The 20,332-nt window shown below is 41.6% G+C and overlaps 2 protein-coding genes and 1 non-coding gene across 8 annotated transcripts in view; all 3 read left to right on the plus strand.

The window, feature by feature from the left end:
• Positions 1-20,332, plus strand: part of FGF13 (fibroblast growth factor 13) — a 510,824-nt gene that overhangs the window by 123,460 nt on the left and 367,032 nt on the right. The gene's annotated exons all lie outside the window — the stretch shown is intronic.
• MIR7262I (microRNA mir-7262i) lies at positions 7,987-8,040 on the plus strand. Its single transcript, NR_163018.1, has one exon. It is a non-coding gene; the product is annotated as a microRNA mir-7262i (primary transcript).
• LOC100012149 (exosome complex component MTR3-like) lies at positions 8,449-16,894 on the plus strand. The gene has a single exon (XM_056809814.1). It carries the CDS (start codon positions 15,424-15,426, stop codon positions 16,378-16,380), a length of 957 nt encoding a protein of 318 aa, XP_056665792.1. The 5' UTR covers positions 8,449-15,423; the 3' UTR covers positions 16,381-16,894.

Below are 20,332 nucleotides of genomic sequence, written 5' to 3' on the forward strand. Positions count from 1 at the left end.
TATTTGAAAAAATAGTCATTTGAAACTAGATTAATTATATGCTGAAGATAATGACAGGATTCGAACTGCATATCAGTTAATGGAGGACATTTAGTGCAAATGAATGAAATAAAAGGTAGGTTTTTGTATGTTAGTCTTTCTGCATTTGGTTTAATCAACCTTGGGGCTGGTTTTTTACTAGAACGCCCAATGGAAGGTGACTTTGCGGGTAGGAGAGAGGGTTTTGTGGAGCATTTTTGGCAAAAGTGTATTTGGAGCTTGGGGGGAAAGGGTAGGTGGACGGCTCTGTTTCTCTGAATTTCCCCCAATACAAAGAGGAGGTGGAATGGTATGTGATGCACTGGGATCCAAAGCCAGCATTAGGCCATCCTGCCTGGGCTGGTGAGCCACTCCTTGGAGACTTTCAAAAAGAGGTTGGATAAACCATTATGGGAGAAGGATTTATTGGAGATGTAGAGCTTAGTAGGAGATATAGGTGGGAAAAGTTTGAGAAGTGCCCTAAATTGGTGATGGTTACAATAAGTGTAAAAGAAGAAGATGGAGAAGTCAGGAGTTCATAGTTTGAGAGCTGAAAAGGATTCTAGAAGGCATCGAGACCAACCCTGTCATTTTACAGAAGAGGAAACTGAGGCCTAGGAAGATAAAGGGCAAACATAACTTAGATCCTTGTCCCCAAGGACTAGACAAATGTCTGCAGCTGGGCTGGCAGACAGGTTGTAAGGCTTGGCCAAGACACAGAACTCTCACGTAGATAAGAAGTAGGACAAGGCAACAAATACTGCTTAGGAACAACCTGACCATTCTCCATAGGTGTTCCTTTCAGGGACATGTCTACCCCAAGTAGAGGCTATTGACCAAAATCTCTCAAAGGGAAGAGTACTTCCTAAAGACCAGAGAGGGTCTGCTGGCTAGCTACCAGGTGCGAACCAGTGTTGGGAAGGGCAGCAGCATATTATTTATAGACCTCACCTTTGATCCTCTCTGCCTGCAGCCTGGGCTCAGGGCTGCCAGCTGCTGGTCACTGCTCTTGTTGCCTCAGTGCACTAACCATTAGCTACTAGCAGGAGCTGATTGGCAATAAAGAACTAAAAGGAGATAATGGGAACAGGGAATTGGGGCCTCCTTTTTCATTCCCTCTCCACTCCATAACCCCTCCTTCCCATCCCTTCCCTCTGAGATTTCCTTTCACTGATATTGTGTATATCTAGTATGTACCTACTTGTTTGCATGTAGTTTCTCTTCCCCCTTCAATTAGAATGTGAGCTCCTTGAGGGCAGGCACAGTGTTTTTGTATCCTAGCACAGTCAATAAATATTTGCCTGTTAACTGATTGACTCACCTTTTTCCAGCGTTTTCCAAGGTTGACAAAACACTTTACTGTAAAGGGCCCTCTGTGCTAAGTGGTACAAAGAGGAGTGGGGCTCCAGTCCAGATTTTCAGACTCTACCCACTGTCCTTTTCATCATCCCAGCTGGTTGCTCCTGGAAAACTGTTACTACCTCTTCCCCCCCCCCTTTCTTTTTCTCTTCTTCATCTTTTTTCTCACTCCTTTCTTCTTCCTTTTATTTTTTCTTTCCTTCTCTCTCTTCTTCTCTCCTATGAGTCTACTTTCTTCTCCATGGTCATTCCTCCTTTTCTTCCCTTCTTCTGCTTCCTCTTGCCCTCTGCCTTGGTTTCGTCTCCTTCCTCCCCTTCTTCCTTTTCTCCTCCTTGTCCTCCTCCATTCCTTCCTTCCTCTTCCTCTTCTTCATTTTCCCTTTCCCTTCTACTTCTCTCTTCTTCCTTCTTCTCTTCTGTTCTTCCTTTCTGCACTCTTTTCTTTGTCTGCTCCTCCATCATCATTGTCGTTTTCTGCACTGGATCCTTGGCCTCTGGAGTTGGCCTCAGCCTGGGCTGTCTGCTCCAGACAGCCAGCCCTGATTTATGATGGTTCAGAATAGGGGATGAGAGGGGACAAAGCCTCATTTACATTAAGAGCCATTGTGAATTAGGTTCTGGGGCTGAATGGTAAAATGAATTCATCATTAACGAGCCAATAAAAAGGTATCAAAAGACAAATTGGCTGAACTTCACTGGCCTATTTCATTCTGTCCCCAAGAAACACAGTATTTAATGGAGAAGCTGCCAAATGAGAAATACTTTGTGCTCTTTGTACCTCAAGGAAAAAAAGCATAGACTGAGACCACTGAACTGCATTACCTCCAGTGAGAACATTCCTACCTGGGCAGAGGAGAGGGATAGGTTGAACACTACCATGACCCTGCCACAGTCCAGTGGAGATTCATGTACTGGGAAAAATCAAACCCCAACCCCAAATGACCCTTGGCGTGCATTTCTCCAAAGCCCCGATGTTTGAATTCTGGGCCCTCGTTTCCAAAGCTGTCAAAGCACTCATTTCCCAAGGGCTCTGTGGGCCTGGTAATGGGATCATTATATCCCCAGTTACATACCTTGTGACTGAGTGGCACCGGCCTCCTGGCCGCTCCTCGAGCAAGTCACTCTACATCCAGATTGTGGCCATTTTCACTGGCTATCCTCCGTGCATGGAATGTTCTCCCTCCTCACCTTTGTCGCTTGACTTCCTTGACTTGCTTCAAATCTGAATTCAAATCCGACTTTGTATAGGAAGCCTTTCTAGATCCCCCTTATTGTGAGTGCCTTCCCCATGTGGATTATTTCCTATTTATCTCATATGTATATAACTTGTTTGTACATGAATGTTTGCATGTTGTCTCTCCCATCAGATTGTGAGCTCCTTGAGAGCAAGATCTGTTTTCTAATTATCGTATCCCAAATGCTTAGCATTGTGCCTGGCACATAGTAGGTACTCAATAAATGTTTATCAACTGCCTGCCCCATTGTGCAGTGGCATGTGGTAGGCAATTGATAAATACTTGTTGAATTGAATTGGACTGGATTCCCATTTTACACATTAGAAAACTGAGGCTTTGGAAGGTGGTTTGACTTGCCCTTGGTCCTTCTCCTAGGGCCAGTTCTCTGGCCTAGCCCTTTTACCCTACTCGTGCTGAAGATTCCTGAGTCTAACAAGCTTCTGGTTGGCCTTGTCTAAGTGGTCCTGTTGCCATTCCTTGGCCCCTCTCTTTGATTCCCAGGGCTTTCTTCCCAGCTCCTTCTAGACCTATAGAAGTGGATTCTTTTTTTAATCTATCAAGTGTTCTCCTCAGCCAACCCCCTTTGAAGTAGCCCATGTGAATATCATCCCATTTTCTGTGAAAAAAACTGAGGCCCAGAGGAACAAAGCAACACTGCCCACTAGGAAACAGAGCCAGCTGTCAGAAACAGATGCCCTAATCTAATAAGTTGTTGTTCTTTCTGCTTGAACAGCTACTGGGTCCCAGGCCCTGGTTTCTTTTGGAGACCAAGTTGTGTGTGATTTGTGTCAAGGATTCAGATCCAGGAGTTTGTACTCTTAGCACAGTGATCGGGTACAATAGGGATTCATTCATTGACTGGCATGCTCATAGAGGTTGAATAAGGGGGGATGATAAAGTCCACTGAATCCCACTCTAGTATTTTGAGGTTTAGGAAACTGACACCTAGAGAATTAAAATGATTTGGCATAGGTCACAAAGATAGCGCAGTCATGATTTGAACTCAGGTGCCAAATTCCACACTCTTTCCCATAGTCCTTTATCTAGCCACATTTGAAAGGACTGCTTCATTAACATAGCAACATCTACAGCTCAGCCCCATTGCATGTTGGGAATTAGAGTTGATCACCGTGCACAATATGTTGTTTGCAGGAGCACATCTGTCTTAGGTGGCATTTCGGTTAGGCTTGACTTAACCTAACACATTTTGCCTGCTGTGAACTTGTACAGAAGCAGCAGGCATGAGCCTGGTACAAAATGTACTCTGTAACAGGCAAGGAGAAGTTGGTGAATTCCATTGCTACTAGGGTGGTTGTCGTGGGGTCACCAGCCTTTTGGAAGCCCACTTCCTCCTTTCAAAGACTTCAGGAATCTGGGCCTTTGGCTCATGGGATTTATTACCCTCTGATATTCTATAGTAATCAATCAACTCAAAAAGCTTTTGGGAAAGCCTTTAATATGTACTGGATGCCATCTTAGGTGCCAGGGATTCAGAGGCAAGAACAACAGTCTGGGCCCTCAAGGGGCTTATGTTCTACTGGAGCACAGCCAAACTGATACAAAATTCAGACAAAAGACAAAATGTCATTGTAAAAAGAGCTCTGGACGTGACATTAGAGATCCTTGTCTGCCTGCATCCTTTGCACTAGACCCTTCCCTTTTCTTTTCCAGCTTTGAGTTTCTGCATCCATAAAGTGAGGTTCAGAGATTCTATTTCTTCTCTCAGTACCTTCCAAGTCTAAATCAATGATCCCGTGACCCACAATGCAACTTGATTTCAGTCAAGGTGAGGGGCAGAGAGGGGAGCTCTAATCACTGGGAAACATAGGAGCAGCCTTTTGTGGGAGCTGAAGCTTGAGGTGAGCCTGGGAGTCTCCTCCCTAGTGCAGGGATTTGCATTCACTGAACCTTCTCTTCCCCTACCCTCTGTTCAGTATAAAGTAGGAAATAAATGGTAGTTACCATGCAAATTCCCATAGGAAGAAAAAATAGCCAGACTGATTTTTCACAGGGCCACATGTTCTCCACTCCCCAAGCTATCCGCTGGGGCTATGCACACATTGCCTTAGGGGCTCCCCAAACCTGAGTTAGAGGATAGTAGAGCCAGAAGGGCCTTATAACTCACTGAGCTGACATCCCTCTTTTTAAAAAAATTTATTTAGTCTATTTAGAACATTTTTCCTAGGTTACAAGAATCATGTTCTTTCCCTCCCCTCCCCCTCCCCCTTCCTGTAGCAGACCCACAATTCCACTGGGTTTTACATGTGTCAGATCCCTCTTTTGACAGATGAGGAAACTGAGGTTCTGAGAAGTCTCCTATGATTTAGAACTAGAAGTGGCAGAAGATATCTTTGAATCCCATCTCCTCTATTGACAGAGGCTCAGAGAGAGAGACCGTAGGATTTAGAGATAGAAGGCTACATGACCAGAGATGTCTTCTAGCCAGTGTAAGTTTGGCCTGCTCAGTATCCACATTGAGAGGAAGTTGGGTTTACCTTTCTTCACTAGGCTCAGAGGATGACAGGATTGTGGGTGAGGAAGGACCATAGAGCTTATCTCTCTCATCCTTCTCCCCTACCCTTATTGCAAGTAAACTAGGAAGCCCAGTGAGGTTAAGCAACTGGCTTATGGTCACCCAAATAGTCAATAACAGGGCTTGGGCTCTAGCCCAGGTCCTCTTCCTCTCCCTCTCCAATCCGGTGTTCTTTCTACAATCCCATTCTGCTTCTCTATGACTGTCTTAAACAGGTGGGCCATTTGGGCCGAGAAGCCGCAAGGATGACATTTCAAGATGCTGGGGAGCTGACACACAGCCAAGAGGGAACATGTGGGCTGATTTAATTGTCCCACTCTTTGAGGATAAATTACATGGGGCAGTAGCTTATTTTCTCGATAATGTACTAGCTGGCAGGTGCGGACCATGTCTGGGGCACTGTGTGAATAATGACCAGATGTGACATCTTTGGGAAGATTATTCATGAAGAAAAGCTAGAGGATCCTGGGACTTTTGCTTCTTTGTATTCCAAAGTGTGATTTCATACCTAACTTCTCATTCCAAAGCTTTGTTCTCTCCTCTGCAAATATAATGATTTTTAAAAGGAAATTTGTAATTTGGTCCAATACACATTAATTGTGTGACCCTGGGCAAGTCACTTTCAGTGTTCAAGGCATTTCTCTAAGACAATGTGTTATAGGAGGGAATGAATATTTTGCAACCTCCCACTTCCCTCTGATCACCTGGCCATGACTCTAGTTTATGCCTGATCACCTCTCGCTGGGACTATTGCAGGAGCCTCTTCATTTGTCTCATTGTCTTCATTATTTCTCCTCTCCATTCCATCTTCCACATAACTGTCAAAGTGATATTTTTTAAGTACAGATTTAACTATTCTCCAGAAACCTCAGTGGCTCCCTTTTTCCTTGAGAATAAAATAAAATACCTCCCTCATCTGGTATCTAGAGCCCTTTACAATCTAAATCTAATTTGTTCTTTCAAGTCATTTTCACATTACTCCTCTTCATGTACTTGGTATTGCAATTAAACTGGCCTATTTACTGTTTTCTGTTTACAACATTCCATCTACCACCTCCATGCTTTTGCACAAGCTGTTCCCCATGCTTAGAATGCTTTCCTTTCTCATATCCAAGTCTCAGAATCTCTAGCTCTCTTCAGTGTTAAATTCAATTGCTTCTTATAGAAGAGGCATTTTTGATCCGTATCTTTTCTTCCCTCCGGTGTTCCTTAGTGCTTTTCTGAAATATTTTATTTACTTTATACAGACACACACACACACACACACACACACACACACACACACACACACACACAAACACACAGATAGATGATAGAGAGATCAATAGATAAGACATTGATAAATGAGAGAGAGAAATATGAGAGGAGAGAGAGAGAGAGGAAGAGAGAAAGAGAGAAGGGGGAGGAGATAGATAGCTGGATTGATAGTTTTTCCTTTTCCCCAGTAGAATTTAAACTCCCTGAGGACCGAGGAGGTTTTATTTTTTGTTGAGGACCTAGCTGAGTGTCCTGCACATCATACTGGCTTAAATACTCACTGAACCAAATTGACTGCTGAGAGCTCCAGGTCTCTGAATCCGAGATCTGGTTTCCAGTCTCTGTTCCTCCTTGGCACTATCTGAATGGTCTTAGAAGTATGATTTCCCTAATTTGGGCCTTGGTTTCTCTTTGTAAACTGGGAGAATTAGGTTAGACGAACTCAATTCTCCTTTCCCACTCTGACATCTTACACTTAATTACATATTAATAATCACAGACATCATTTATACAGAGCTCCTTTAAGGTTTACAAAGCCCTTTATGCAGTTGGTTCCATGTCAGTGGGCCACATCTGGTCCATCAAAGCCCAAGTGGCAGGCAGTTAGGATGGTTTAGTCACCTCTTCCTGCACCTGACTCAGCTGAATCAATGAAGCAGGGAGGCCTATGGAGGCATCGATTGTGAACAAATTCTCTTTCACTTTGGCAAAATCCTGGCTATGCTAGAAATTAGTCTTTGGCTGGTAACTCAGTTGGGTTTTATAAAGCCTCTGCCCCAGGGGGAAGGATTTGAAGGGTCACATGAGTCAGGAATTTGCCTTGTTCCAAGTTTTTAGCTCAAAGTTGACTCAGTACTGTTTATTGCCGTTCTCACCTTAGTCAAGCTCCTTAACCTATCTAGGCCTCAGTTTCCTCCTTTTTGAAATGAATGAGGTGGAATAGATGGTCTTTGAAGTTCTTTCATGCCTTAGGTATAATATCCTTTTAAACTATGTGTGGCCTTGAGCAAGTCACTTCTACTCAATGAGATTGTGTCTTCAGCTGAGAAGTAATGAGGGTTAGGTTAGACAACTGCCAAGGATCATGAGCCCATGACAAGCGTGACATTGGCTAAGTTGCATCCAATCCCTGGGCCTCAGTTTCCTCATCTAAAATAGAGAGTCAGATTAGATGACCACAAAAGTCCTTTCCGGTTCTCCTTCTTCCCATGTGTAATTAGGCAATTCCCTTGCCCTCACTGGAATTCTGTTTGCTCATCAGTAAAATGAGGTTAGATGGCCTCTGAGCTCCCTTCTAACTTTAGATCTGGGATTCTTTGTGGGACCTTGGACAAGTCACTTCACCTTCTGGACTTCAGTTTCCTCCTCTGTAAAATGAGGGGGCTGGATTAAATGAACTGTGAGGTTGCCTTCCAACTCTGTATATATGAGTCTCTTATCCTATGTGTGACCTTGGGCAAGTCACTTCACTTCCTGAGCCTCAGTTTCCTCCTCTGTAAAATGAGGGAGTTGGTCTAGATGGACTGTGAGGTCGCCTTCCAGCTCTACATCGACGCTCCTGGGATCCACATACAGGGTGCCCCAAAAGTCTTTGTGTAGTTTTAAGCTATTAAGGCTTAAACTGTACTAAGACTTTTGGGACACACTGTACTCGTACGTCAGTGATTGTATGAACTCATCAATATGGGCACTCATTCTCCCAGTGAGAATTGCAAGCTCTCCGTGCCTTGTCATCCTGGCTGAATCCTGTAAGATTTGTGTCCATGTCAGAACTTAAACGGCGCTTTTTCCTCAGACTTATTTCTGTGTCAGTAACACGTTTTGGAAAGCAACTGGCCTTTGATTTCTTTCCATTCCTTTATCTTTTGTGTCATTTTGTTTGCTTTGGGGGATTGGAATAGCATTGGGCAAGAATTCAAGGGCTCTGTGGTACGCCCCAGAAAACTTCATAAGGTGTTATGGAGGAAGTCTTGCTTTGAGCATTACTTGCATTATTTATGTGGTGAAAACTTTCCCCCTCTCTCCCTCCCCTCCTCACAACCCCCCCCCCCCGTTCACCCTCACCATCTCCTCATCCTTTGAGGCTCATCGCTAAAGAGTACATTTTTATTGATTAATCTCCTTCGATGCCACACTGGCAAAGAAATAAGGGACAGAGAAGAGCCCCTGAGCTCCCATGTTCAAGCCCCCGTTTCCCTGGCCACGAGGAGGATATTTCCATTGAGGAAATTCACATTTTCATCGATCGCTGGGGAAGAAGCTGACTCTGGAATTCTCATTTTAAAAATGTTGATTTGATTTTCTGTGCTTTTTTGGAGGGGTGAGATGCCTGGAATTGTTCAGCTTCCATCTCCTACTCCATGGCTTTTGTGAATACGCTCTCCTCCTCCCCGCCAAGGCAGTTCTTCTCCAGCTGATCCCATACCACCTTCTACTTGTTTCTATGCTTACCATATCCAAATCTGTGCAAGACCTATTGCTTCCCATTAGTCTGTACATTTATAGGAACCTGGACTTTTGTGCCTTTGTTTCTTTTAGTACTAACACAGGGTCTTATATGCACTCAATAAAGGCTTGAAAGAAATAAGATTTTTCCCAAATAACCTCATTAATTGCTGAACTAACATGAGAGATGAAGTTGTAGTTTAGTGGGAAAAGTGCTAGACCTGGAATCAGATCAAGTCCCAGAACCAGCGTTCACTGTCTGTTAGCCTTGGCCAAGACCCTTGATCTTTTTGAGCCTCAGTTGTCCTCATCTGTAGAATGGGGACAATAATATTTTCCCTGCCTGTTTTCACTGGGTTGCAAAAAGAAAAGCATTTTGTGAATTGTGAATGACTATGGAAATGCGTGTGATGGAAGGCATGCTGGATTTGGAATCAGAGGATGCAAGTTGAAATCCTTATTCTCCCCCCAACCCCCAGCCATTCCTCTGGTCAAATAGCCTCTAGGAAAAGGAGAAAAACTGGACCCCAAATGGAACATGGGTGATGGTCATTATTAACTTGAAGGGGAGGGAAGAATGATGCGTACAAGAAGGACGTCATGGAAATTGCTCAGAATGGTCGCCATTTGTTGAACATGTTTCCCCACCAACAGATGGGAAAAGCCAATTCCAGGCAGGGCCAACCTAGGGATAAGGAAGATTAAGAAAAGGTGAGGTTTCGCACATTCTCCTGTTGTCTTTTGAATGAAGCATAAATACCATGAAATTACTGAGCATCATTTTTATTACTTGGAGTTTTAAAACTGACGAATGTGCTTTGAACTCAGAAGATTTGTGCTGGGAATCATTTTAATTCACTTTGTCATTTTGCATGAAAGCAGTAAACATCTTTCTTTTTCCATCCCAAGTGATTATAGGGAATAACATAGGTGTGAATCTTGTGAATTCTTTCTGAATGGAAAATTCTTAAATATGGCCCAGTCTAAAACTGAAGAGGAATAGCATTAAAAAAAAGGTGTTTCTGAAAAGTCAGCTTAAGTTTTCTTTGAATTAAATAAATGAGGAGAATTCACAGAGGGTGTTGGAGGAGATCAGCTTCCCCTATTGGTTGGGGAGATTGAAGTTTTAAAAAAATATTTATATATTTATTCAAGGCACTAATAAATAGATTTGGGTCACTAAACTCTAACTGTATTCTCTGCAAGTCTGAGTTTTACTCTCTCCCTTATTTGTTGGGTTTTTGGGGGGTTTGTTTATTTGTTGTTTATTTAGAATATTTTTCCATGGTTATATAATTTATGATTTTCCCCATCCCTCTTCCTCCCCTACCCCCAGGGCTGTCAAGCAATTCCACTGGATTATACATGTATTACTGTTCAAAACTATTTCTACATTATATCTGTAATCAAGTGAACTTTTAGCATCAAAACCCTAATAATATCCCCGTCAAATCATGTGATCGATCATATGTTTTTCTTCTGCATTTCTACTCCCACAGTTCTTTCTCTGGATGTAGATAACGTTCTTTCTCATAAACTCCCCTGAATTGTTCTGGGTCATTGCATTGCTGCTAGTAGAGAAGTCCATTACATTCAATTGTGCCACAGTATATCAGTCTCGGTGTACATTGTTCTCTTGGTTCTGCTCCTTTTACTCTGTATCCATTCCTGGAGGTCTTTCCAATTCACATGGAATTCCTCCATTTCATTATTCCTTTCAGCACAATAGTATTCCATCACCAACAGATACCACAGTTTGTTCAGCCTTTCCCCAATCGAAGGGCATCCTCTCGTTTTCCAATTTTGTTTGCCACCACAAAGAGCGTGGCTATAAATGTTTTTGTGAAAGTATTTTTCCTTATTATCTTTTTGGGGTACAAACCCAGCAAAGGTATGGCTGGATCAAAGGGTAGGCATTCTTTTCAAACCCTTTGGGCATAATTCCAAATTGCCCTCCAGAATGATTGGACCAATTCACAACTCCACCAGCAGTGTATTAGTGTCCCACTTTTGCCACATCCCCTCCAACATTTATTACTTTCCTTTGCTGCCATATTGGCCAGTTGACTAGGTGTAAGGCCGTACATCAGAGTTGTTTTGATTTGCATTTCTCAAATCAGGAGAGATTTAGAACACTTTTTCATGTGATTATTGATAATTTTTGTTTCTTCTTCTGAAAACTGCCTATTCATATCCCCATTTGTCAATTGGGGAATGACTTGATTTTTTTTGTACTGACTTAGTTCCTTATATATTTGGGAAATTAAACCTTTGTCACAGAGTTTTGTTATAAAAATGTTCTCCAGGTTTTTTGCTTTTTTTCTTATTTTGGTTGTATTGGTTTTGTTTGTACAAAATCTTTTTAATTTGATATAATCAGAGTCATTCATTTTATATTTTTAAATGTTCTCTATCTCTTCCTTGGTCTTAAATTCTTTCCTTTCCCACAGATCTGACTGGTATACTATTCTATGTTCACCTAATTCATTTATGATTTCACTCTTTATATTTAAGTCCTTTACCTATTTTTGGATTTGCCTTGATATAGGGTATAATATGTTGAGCTAAACCTAATTTTTCCCATAATGGTTTCCAATTTTCCCAGCAGTTTTTGTCAAATAGCAAGGTCTTGTCTCAAAACTGGGATCTTTGGGTTTATCAAACACTAGCTTGCTGAAGTCATTTACTCCTAGTCTATTCCATTGATCCACCTTTTTGTCTCTTAGCCAGTTCCATATTGTTTTGATGATCACTGCTTTAGAGTACAGTTTAAGATCTGGTACTGCTATGTCCCTATCCTTCACTTTTTTTTCATTATTTCCCTTGATATTCTTGATCTTTTGCTCTTCCAGATGAACTTTGTAATAATTTTTTCTAATTCTATAAAAAAGTTTTTTGGTAGTTGGGTAGGTCTGGCACGGAATAAGTAGATTAATTTGAGTAGGATTATCATTTTTATTATATTAGTTCATCCTCAGAAACAATGTCTTCCCAATTATTTAAATCCAGTTTTATTTGTGTGAAAAGTGTTTTGTAGTTGTGTTCATATAACTCCTGTGTTTGTCTTGGCAGATAGGTTCCTAAATATTTTATATTGTCTAGAGTGATTTTAAATGGAGTTTCTCTTTCCAGCTCCTGCTGCTGAATATTGTTGAAAATATATAGAAGAGTTGTTGATTTATATAGTTTTATTTTGTACCTTGCAACCTTGCTAAAGTTGTTAATTATTTCCACTAGCCTTTTAGTTAATTTTCTAGGATTATTTAAGTAGACCATAATATCATCTGCAAAGAGTGATAGTTTAGTTTCCTCATTGTCTACTTTAATCCCTTCAATTTCTTTTTCTTCTATAATTGCTACCTCTAGCTTTTCTAGCACAATATTAAATAATGAAGGTGATAATGGGTATCCTTGTTTCACTCCTGATCTTATTGGGAAGGCTTCTAACTTGTCCTCATTGCAAATGATACTTGCCAGTGGTTTTAAATATATACTGTTTATTATTTTTAGGAAAGGCTCAGCTATTTCTCTACTTTCTAATGTTTTCAATAGGAATGGGTGTTGTATTTTGTTAAAGTCTTTTTCTGCATCTATTGAAATAATCATGTGATTCCTATTGGTTTGAATATTGATATGGTCAATTATGTGAATATTTTTAAAATATTAAACCATCCTTGAATTCTTGGTATAAATTCTACCTCGTCAAAGTGAATAATTCTTGTGATAACTTGCTGTAGTCTCTTTGCTAGTATTTTATTTAAGATTTTTGCATCTATGTTCTTTTGAGAGACTGGTCTGTAGTTTTCTTTCTGTCTTTGATCTGCCTGACTTTGGAATCAGTGCCATATTTGTGTCATAAAAAGAATTTAGTAAGACTCCTTCTTTGCTTATTTTGTCAAATAGTTTGTACAGTATTGGGATTAGTTATTTTTTAAATGTTTGATAGAATTCACTTATGGATCCATCTGGCCCTGGGGACTTTTCTTAAGAAGTTCCTTGATGGCTTGTTCAATTTCTGTTTCTGGGATGGGATTATTTAAATATTCTATTTCCTCTTTTGTTAATGAAGGCAATTTATATTTTTGTAAATATTCGCCCATTTCACCTAGATTGTCATATTTATTGCTATATAACTGGGAAAAAATAGTTCTTAATAATTACCTTAATTTCCTTTTCATTAGAGGTGACATCACCCTTTTCATCTTTGGTAACTGTTAATTTGATTTTCTTCTTTTTTTATTCAATAAACCAGTACTTTATTTGTTTTTTCAAAGTACCAGCTCCTAGTCTTATTTAATACTTCAATAGTTCTTTTAGCTTCAATTTTATTAATTTCTCCTTTGATTTTTAGGATTTCCAATTTAAGTTTTTATGTGGGGATTTTTAATATGATCTCTTTCTAATTTTTTAAGTTGAAAGCCCAGTTCATTGATCTCCTACCTCTTTATTTTGTTGATAAATTTTACAAGATTACTGCTTTGGCTGTATCCCATAGGTTTTACTAAGTTGTCTTCTCATTGTCATTCTCTTTAATAAGGTCCATAATGATTTCTATGATTTGTTTTTTGACCAACCAGTTTTGAAGAATTAGTTAATTTAGTGGGAGATTGAACTTTTAAGAGAGAAGATGCCCCATGAGCCATTTTTGCTGCCTAGTTCCAAGCTCAATCTGTGTAAATTAGCAGAAGGCAAGGAGGGAAGGGCAGGTAGGAAATTGCATTGCCTTTCAAACTGGGAAATTAGGACACTTGGGGAACTATGTTCACATTCCTTTCTTCCCCTAAATAGCTCTGTGTGTACATGTATGTGAGTGAGAAAGAAATGAATTTGGTGCAGTTTGTACCCTTGAAAGTAGAGACAAAAGATCAAATTTTGAAAACTGTTTTCAACACTGATAACCTGTGGATCAATTATAGTCTAGTTATTAGGATGTATATGTTTGCATGAACCTATATTTATGTTTAGTTCTTTCAGTTCATTGCTATACTCAACTTCTTATGAGAAAATTCCCTTAGATTGGCAGCTCCCCTAATTTTTGTCTCAAGAGAAGTGCTTGGGACCCTGAGAGCTTATAACTAGCCTGTGTTCTCATAGCCAGTACATGTAAAATTCAGGATTTTAACTCAGGTCTTCTGTCTCCAAATGTAGCCCCTTTATTTACTATACTACATGATCTCTCTTGCTTACTGCTTTGAGTTATTTTTTATGTATTTATTTAATTAAATTCAATTTATTTAATTTAAATTTAAATTCAATTTATTTAATGTAATAAAGAAAGCCATGTATTCTCTAGGCCTCCTTCAGTTAAATGTAAATTCTTGTAGGTCCTACCAAATCTACTTAAAAAAATAAAAACCTTCACCTTCCATCTTAGAATCAATACTGTGTATTGATTCCAAGGTATAAGAGTGGTAAGGGCTAGGTTAGGAATGGGGGTTAAGAGACTTGTCCAGCATCACACAGCTAAGAAGTGTCTGATGCCAGATTGGAAGTTAAGGCCTCCCATCTCTAGGCCTGGCTCTGCCACCCTGCTGCCCCACAAAATCAACTTTTAAGTAGATTGTAAGTGGCTTGAAGACAGGAACAATTTTGACTCTTGGGTTTGTAGCTCTAGTACTTAAGGTATTCCCTGGCAAATGTAATAGGTATTTAATAAAATGCTTTTGAAGGCTTGTGATTCAGCGGAAATCATGTTGGATTTGCCATCTGTGGATGTAGGTTCAAAACCCAGCTTCCTGACTGTGTGATTAGTTTTCACCTTCCTTGGCTTCATTTTGCTCAGAAGGAAAATGAAAGACTTGGACCAAATGGTCCTGGAATCCCTTCCAGTGGTAGATCTATAAAAAGTACAGTTTTAGGGACCCCTCCCCTTTGGCCCCGCCCAAATATTCTAAATGAGAATCTGAAAGTTGGCCTCTTCTCTACTGATCACTGAGAACAGGAGTTCCATCAGTGAACACAACTACACTTTGATTTGGCAAACAAGATGGTGGAAAGATGGTTGGATTAAGTCCCTTTAAGACCGCTTTCAGAAAGGCCCTTCTTTTTCTTGGCGTTCAGGCTCCTGGTCTGTGAAATTAGGGAGCAGGACAAGTTGGCCTTTGAGGTTTCATTCAGCTTGAAATTTGTATTCCTATGAAGTTGTATAACCTACTTGGGCCTCAGTTTCTTGATATGTCAGTAGCATCTGCTTCACAGGATTGATGTAGGGCTTTTCGGGGAGGTAATATGTGTCAAGTGCTTCACAAATCTTACTTACAGAGGTCTAGAAACATGGGTCATTCAGCTTTCATTATTATTATTTTTCTGTGGAAATTGAGGGGTTCTGAGTTCCCACTCTAGATATGGGATTCCACACCCAAACCCTCTGAGGACCCCTTGCTGTGCTTGTGTTCTATTCCGCCATAGTTACAAGATGCCTCAGGGGCGTGGGGGAAGGGCGCGTTACCATGCAGAAGGTTGAGAACGTTGGGTGGGGCTCGAGGAGGCGTCCTTACGTCCACACCACGTCACAGTGTGGTGATGGGAGGGGGATGTGACGTGCGCATCAACGGAAGAAGGCATTGCTAGGCAGCTATGCCTGGAGACCACAGACGCATTAGGGGCCCGGAGGAGTCGCACCTCCCTGCCCTTTATGCGCCTCCGGGGCAGGTGGAAGAGGTCCGGGCTCGGTCCTACAACCCTAATCGAGACCCCCTGCGCCAGAGGCCTGTGTACGTGAGTGCCGGCCTCCTGAGCCAGGCCTGTGGCTCTGCCTACTTGGAGTCAGGGGACACCAAGGTCCTGGTATCTGTGTGGGGCCCACGCCAAACTGAGGGAGGAGAGCCCTCGATTGGGCTTCAAGGCCGGCTAATATGCGACTTCCGAAGGGCTCCTTTCTCAAGTCCGGGCCGCCGGAGACCCCCGTCGGGCAGCAGCGAGGAGAAGGAGCTGAGCCTGGCTCTTCAGGAGGCCCTTGGGCCAGCAGTTCAGCTGCAGCGCTACCCCCGAGCCCAGGTAGAAGTGTCGGCCTTGCTTCTCCAAGACGGAGGTTCAGCTTTGGCCGCTGGGGTTACGGCAGCAGGCTTGGCCCTGGCGGACGCTGGCATCGAGATGTACGACATCGTGGTGGCCTGCGGCTTGAGCCTCCCCTGGGGTTTCGATCCCATCTGGCTCCTAGATCCTATTTTATACGAAGAGCAGCATACCGCCGCTGGCCTTACCGTAGCACTTATGCCAGTGCGCAACGAAGTCACGGGCATTTTGGGCAGTGGAGAGGGTCGCAGCATCGATTGCTGGGCAGAAGGCGTGCGACTCGGAATAGAGGGCTGCCAGGGCCTTTACCCAACGCTTCAGAATTGTCTAGTGAGGGCCACCAGGAGGCGGAGGGCAGAAGCCCAGTCCCTGAGCGAGGTGGAGAGGGAGCATGCTGCCCAGCATCGCCTGCCACCTCTACCACATCCAGCAGCTCCAGCAGCTCTTTCAGCTCCACTAGCTCCAGCAATTCCAGCAGCTCCTCCAGCTCAGCAGCCTCCCGCTGAGCCCATGGAGTGATCAGCCAGGCCAGAGCCTCCCACCGCTCCCAGGAAGTGGAAACACCATCTTTCACCTTCTCACCCTGGCTGCACCTCTCTCTGAAGATTTGACTCTCCACACGGGGAGTCAGAAGGTTTGTTTCACCCCTCCCCCTTTCAATTACCACTCTTCTCATTTCAAAGCAGAATCAAGAAGAGACTTCACTCTCACCAGAATTATTGTCGTCAACACAGTCTCAAGCTCCTGGAAACCGATGCAAGCTTACAAGTACCATCTTGGAACCTCATCCCTTTGGAAGGCTGCGACCCCACTAAGTACTGACCATCACAGGCCCTCAAGATCTGGGACTTTGTTCTCTCAGAAGACCTAGAGGACTGAGCAAAATGGGCCTGGACAAAGGGAGGGAGGGATAAGAGACTGATTACCACCTTGGGATGATGGGGCTCTCCCCCTCACACACAAATGACAGGTCTGCGATTCATTGAAGTGGTATTTGTTTTCAAAATGTTTATTAAAAAGTTCTTGAAAAATTGTTGGTGTTTTGTATATTTTGTATAAAGGAATCTTTGGGTATTATTGATGAGTAGGGTGACTTCAGAGGCCTTTTTATAGCAAAGGGGGAAGAACAAGGGAGGGATAAAGGACTGGTTGCCATGTGTGTATGTGGGGGGGCTCTATACTGATGTCCCCCTCCCCCCAGGAATGGTGGGTATATAATTCACTAAGATGGTGTTTGTTTTCAATCAGTCTATTTAAAAATTTCTAGGATGGTAAGGGGTTAGGGGAGGGACCCCTTCCTGTGTATCCAGGGCCACAGTAGGGGGTAGACGCAGAACTATATAATAATGTGTTATATAATTTTATTTTCTAAGGTAATTTTATATTCTTAGGTAATTATGAATTGTTGCTTATATGTATACATATATATATATCATGTGTATATTATTTATATGCATATTTATGTGTATAGATGGATAGATCTCTATATCTGTCTGCCCAAATTTTTGCTGGTAAAAGTGAAAACACTGTCCATGGATTTTCTGTAGGTGATTGTTTTAGATGTTTGTTGGGTATTCCCTTAGAGTGATTTTTAAACAATTGCAAAATTTAGCAGGAAAAAAGAGAGAAAGATATGCCTTGTAGGCAGAGAAGTGACCTGTCCAAAATGGAGGTTGGATAGGGGAAGAATTATTCCACTTGCTTGGGACACATATGTGAGGTTAGCACAAGAACACTTTCAAGGGTCTGTCATTTCCCAGAAGCCTTTCTGGATCTGCTGTTGCCCATGTTCTTTACTTCCCTCTTTTGACTGATATTGTAAGGGGGAGAAAAGGGGTTTTTATAAAAGGTTGGACTTCATTTTTTAAGAATAGGGTCACCAGGAATTTTAATTCATTCCAAGAGATTAATTTAATAATTCATTTACAAATTTATAGAAAAGTGAAAATAAGAAAATGAGAGAGGATAGGGTAAGATATCTAGCCAAAGCACTAAGTATCTTTGCTTCGACCCCTGGCTCAAAAACAGGCAGGGAACTTTAGTCCTTAACTGCAGAGGCCTCGGCTTTTGAGCCGAGGACCTGGGGATGCAGGGAGCCTCTCTCTAAGAGGATGGGTCTCTTTTGAGGCTAGTCTCTTCAGAAAATCCAAGAAAGGAATCAGCTCTTTTCACTCACCATGTGTCAATTCAAAGGGAGATATTTAAGAACAGTCTCACCAGGAAAGGTCCAGGGTCCAGTCAGAATATTCTTCACCAACCTCCAACTTGAACTCAGAACTCTAGAAGAAATTGAAGACACAGTCCCAGAAAGTTGTAACTTCCTTTTTAAGACACTTTCTTTTGCATCCCTTCCTGTCCCTTCCTCCACTTTCACGTTTACCAATTATAGTTGAAGCTTTGCTTAGGACTGCCCAGGGGGCAGTCAGTTTGACTCTGATTCATCACCCACTATTGCATACGTGGATCACAGACACTCCCACTAAATGATTAAGTGGGATGTTTACACTTTTGGTGATTAAATCTAAAAATGGGCAGGGGAGTTAATTTAATCTTCATAATCAGGGGAGAGATTTAATTTAATCTTCACAATATGTGTGCACTGATTAGTACCCATGTCCCACTGTCCCATCCATTGTGCCTCTAGAACAGGGACAGATTCACATCTAGCACTGTCATTTGCACAGGAAGGTGGTTACTTGTGTTTCTTTGGATGAAATCGCTGTGATTTGCATATGATTGTCCTAGCAATAAATAGCTGATGGTGTTTTGAAGAGTTACATATTGCTGTTGCTATTTTAAAAACCCCTTGAAGAGAAATACTTGAAGAGAAAAACTAGTCTAAGAAAATATCAATCCTGCCAACCTTCTACTGACCTACATCCTATGTTAACAAAATAGAGATTATTTCTTCCTTGTTGTGTGGAATAGAAGAGAAAGATAGACTTTCTGTTATAGTAAATCTTTTAGAATGTGCTAGTCTCACTGGAAAGGATTAGTCAGGATTAGAACTTGGACACAAAAGCCTGGACTCACATCTGTAGTTTATGGGATCAGGAAGGAGAATTATTATCTGAGACCGAGAGACTCTAGCCTTGAGCAGAGGCTGGGGGGGGGGGGTGGGGGTGGGGAAGAAAAGGTATTATGCTGATATGCCCATTCTTCTATCAAATCCATGAGACAATCATTAGTTTGGGGCGGAGAGAGCATCTTCATAGAATCTCAGAGTTGTAAGATATTGCAAAGACCTTTTGTTCCAACCTCTTCTGACCAAGAATCCACTTGATATCATGCTCTCATCTAGCCTTTGCATGAAAATCTCCAGTGAAGGAGATCCTCCTGAGAAAGACCTCCCTCCACCTTTGCAGAGCTCTAATTATTACATTGTTTTTCCTTACATCAAGCCAAAATATGGTCCGTAGAGTCTGCTGGTCATTGTCCCTATTTTTGCCCTCATAGACTAAGTAGACTCCCAACAGAACAATCCTTTTGGCCCAGAGTCACGTTGGGAGGGACAATTTTTTAAAAAGTAAATCTCTGAAGGTTAAGTGGAATAAGTAAAGGTATAATTGAGACCAACATTGGAGAGTTTCAGAACAGAACCACATCTTGCATAATGCTAATTAATTTACCCAGGCAGTTGTTAATCTAAACTGACAAATATGAAGTAATTATATGGGTGTGCTTTACCTACACATTAACATCTATTTATGATGAAGCATTAGGCTTTAATGATAGAGTACAGCTAATAATTTCATTTAGTAACTTCAACTCAAATTTTAATATTATTTTTTAAAAAGACAGATGATATTGCATAATTTATCCAATTTTCTCTGATAGTCATCTCAACTGAATTATGAGCAATTTTGTGGATATGGCCCCTTTAAATATTTTATGAGCTGGTACAGTGGGAGACGTATTACTCTATGTCATTGTGAGACTTATTACTGTGCCATGTTAAGATATTTCAGAGACTTGAGCTTTTGCTTGTCTCATGGGCACTGGTTAGAGTATTATTATTTAAAAGCATTTGCTTATGGAGCCTATGTGTATGTATTTTTGCTGCTAGTGGTACCTGAATTATAGATGGAAGTGGTCACTTAGCCGTATTGAAGTCAGTAGTTAATATGGAGTCGTTTTGAAATCCCAGCAAGGGAGTGACAGAATAGACATGTCTTCAGGAGGTAAGTCTGGTAGTGGTGTACGGGCGTAACAGAGGTAGGTAACTATAGACACAAGGCAAACAGCCAGGTCATATTTTGCCATAATCTCTTCATTAGATCATGAGGACTTGGATTGGAGTGAAAGCTGTAGGAATGATAAAGAAGTGATGCAAATCACCCACACTGTGGAACAAAACAAAGACATCTTATGACTGGTTGATTAAGTGGAAAAAATTGTACTTGGGTGTGTATATAAATGGAGATAGTGAGATGTGGTATTTCTGTGGGAGTATGCATTGGACTGCCTGGCC

This window comes from Monodelphis domestica, chromosome X, assembly GCF_027887165.1.
Source record: "Monodelphis domestica isolate mMonDom1 chromosome X, mMonDom1.pri, whole genome shotgun sequence".
NCBI classification, from domain to species: Eukaryota; Metazoa; Chordata; class Mammalia; order Didelphimorphia; family Didelphidae; genus Monodelphis; species Monodelphis domestica.